Source organism: Palaemon carinicauda, chromosome 2 (genome assembly GCF_036898095.1).
Source record: "Palaemon carinicauda isolate YSFRI2023 chromosome 2, ASM3689809v2, whole genome shotgun sequence".
Lineage (NCBI taxonomy): Eukaryota > Metazoa > Arthropoda > Malacostraca > Decapoda > Palaemonidae > Palaemon > Palaemon carinicauda.
Window position 1 is genome coordinate 190,027,871 of NC_090726.1, and position 2,695 is coordinate 190,030,565.

At 33.6% G+C, this 2,695-nt stretch overlaps 1 protein-coding gene across 1 annotated transcript; it reads right to left on the minus strand.

The window, feature by feature from the left end:
- Positions 1-1,997: 1,997 nt before the first annotated feature.
- On the minus strand, positions 1,998-2,312 carry LOC137621629 (high mobility group nucleosome-binding domain-containing protein 5-like). Its single transcript, XM_068352093.1, has one exon. The coding sequence runs from the start codon at positions 2,310-2,312 to the stop codon at positions 1,998-2,000; it is 315 nt and encodes a 104-aa protein (XP_068208194.1).
- Between the last annotated feature and the right edge of the window lie 383 nt (positions 2,313-2,695).

The window sequence follows — 2,695 nt, forward strand, 5'->3', positions numbered from 1 at the left end:
GAGTTAGTTTTAGGCACTGAGGTGCTTTCCAACTATCTAGGAATGCATTTGTGATGAAGGTAGAATTCGATTATGTAGAAAAGTTGATATAGAGAACAATATGATAAGGTGATTGCTAATAGATTTGATGAAGAAAACACACCCATGTATATATATGTATATATATATATATATATATATATATATATATATATATATATTTATATTTATATATATATTTATGTATATAAATATTTATATATATATATATTTATTTATATATATACACCCACATATGTATATACATATATATATATATATATATATATATATATATATATATATATATAATATATATATATATATTATATATATATATATATATATAATATATATATATATATATATATGCATATGTATATATGTATATACATATATACATATATATGTATTTCGCACATTGATTTTATTAACCTTTTCCAACAAAATTATTAAAACCTTAGATGCAAAAAGATTTAGCTTTTCACAACTACACTAAGAAAAACTCCTATTTTATTCCCCCAGTAGGTTCACCTGCAACTCAGAAGGTCGCATTTTGCAACACCCTGAGGTAAACACTTCTCCCCTCTTCTTCAAAGCTGAAATACAATTTCAATCCCCTTTTCCTTACTTGTAACACTTCTCTTTCTGTCTGTCTTTTGTCTGTTTTTATAGTTTATATATGAAAGAACTAATTCAATGTTGTTATTGTTCTCAAGATGTTTTATTTTGATTGTTCATTACTTCTTTTGTAGTTTATTTATCTCCATGTTGGAGCCCTTGGGCTTAGAGCATCCTGCTTTTCCAGCTAGGGTTGTAACTTAGCTTCTAATAATAATAACAACAACAGTGATAATAATGATAATTATAATGTTAGTAATAATAATAATAATAATAATAATAATAATAATAATAATAATATGTGGAATATTTTTTTTAATCACTTAACAACTTGAAGAGTAGATTTCCATTGAATATCCTCTTTATTTTCCATAACTTTACTCAGTTCAAGCCCCTGAAAAAATGACAGTATTATGAAGTTTACAGTTGAAACCTCAATTGAATTATCTAACACAATCAAAAGTATAATTCAATCATACAGTAAAAAGCTTTCATTTGTGATTTCAATTTAGCGTATACTATTCCTAAGTGAAGTAAAACTTCTTCTCATTGTTTTCTGTTTACTGGAACTAACACAGCAACGGCTTCCCGGCAGCATCGCAGTTTGTTTTCATTATCCGAAGAGAGAAGCGAGAGTTAACTAAATCTAAATGTCACTGCGAAGCGTAATAGTTGAAGCTTAAGGAAAAGAAAAAAGCTAAACTTTTGGGTGTTGGCTAAGGTTTTTTTTCCTCTAGCGGACGATCTGGAGGAAAGACTTGGAGCATCAAAACGAGATTAATTTAGCTTCCAGTCTCTTGATATGAATGCTCGTATAGCAAAGAAGGGAAGGTCATGGACTCGTGGGTTCTTGGTGAATTTCTTTTAATCTGTAATAACATGTTACTCTTATTCTTATAATAAGTTGATGTAAATTCTGCAACACAATAGTAAGATAGAAAGATTTGAATATTTTGGTCAACTGAATTGGTTTCCGAATTGGATAATATTAGTAAAATCCCAGCCAATGTCAAGTGTTTTGAATCGTTTTTAATGATAGCAATAAAAGTTGGATTACCATAATAGATAATAAAAGCATTCTTTATTTTTTTCGAACAATTTCATCTTGAATATATGCTAATTTAACAACAAAAACTACACCGGCGACAGTAATATTAATAACTATAATAATCTACCTTCAAAGGACTTGATAGATTTATTTTTAAATCCAACAAAGTCAATGTTATGATATCATCTCTGATTTTAATATTACAGAGATTCGTGTGAGAAATGATATCCAGCAGATTGCTGTTCCTCCTGCAGACCTTGTTCCCATCTCCTCTTTCCCTTTCCTATGGTCCATTTACTCCACTTGCCCTTCATTTTGTTCCCTTCTTCTCTTGTCCTTCCTTCTGTTCCCATCTCCTCTTGCCCTTCCCTCTGTTCCCATCTCCTCTTGCCATTCCTTTTGTTGCCTTCTTCTTTTGCCCTTTCCTCTGTTCCCATCTACTATCACCCTTCCTTCTGTTCCCTTCCCTCTGTTCCCTTCTCCTCTCACCCTTCCCTCTGTTCCCTTCTCCTCTTGCCCTTCCCTCTTTTCCCTTTATTCCTCGTGCCCTTTCCTCTGTTCCCTTCTCTTGACCTTCCTTCTTTTCCCTTTCCTCCTCTTGCCCTTCCCTCTGTTCCCTTCTCATCTTGCCCTTCCCTCTTTTCCCTTTACTCCTCTTGCCCTTCCCTCTGTTCCCTTCTCTTGCCCTTCCCTCTGTTCCCATCTCTTCTTGCCCTTCCCTCTGTTCCCTTTACTCCTCCATTGATTGCCCTATGCGTGAACCCATTCAGAATTTAGTGAGGTTTTGCCTTATTTTACTCCCTCTCTCTCTCTCTCTCTCTCTCTCTCTCTCTCTCTCTCTCTCTCTCTCTCTCTCTCTCTCTCTCTCTCTCTCTCTCTCTCTCTCTCTCTCTCTTTTGTGTCTCCTCTGAAAAGGAATTTACAGATGTTCCTTGGTCTCCTTTACCTTCGCTGCGAGTACATCCTCCTCCTCTTCTTCTTCTTCTTCTTCTTCTTCTTCTTCTTCTT

Coding starts and splice junctions, on each gene's coding strand:
- LOC137621629 (XM_068352093.1), bottom strand. CDS start 2,312: ATGAGAAGGGAACAGAGGGAAGGGCAAGAGGAGGAAAGGGAAAAGAAG.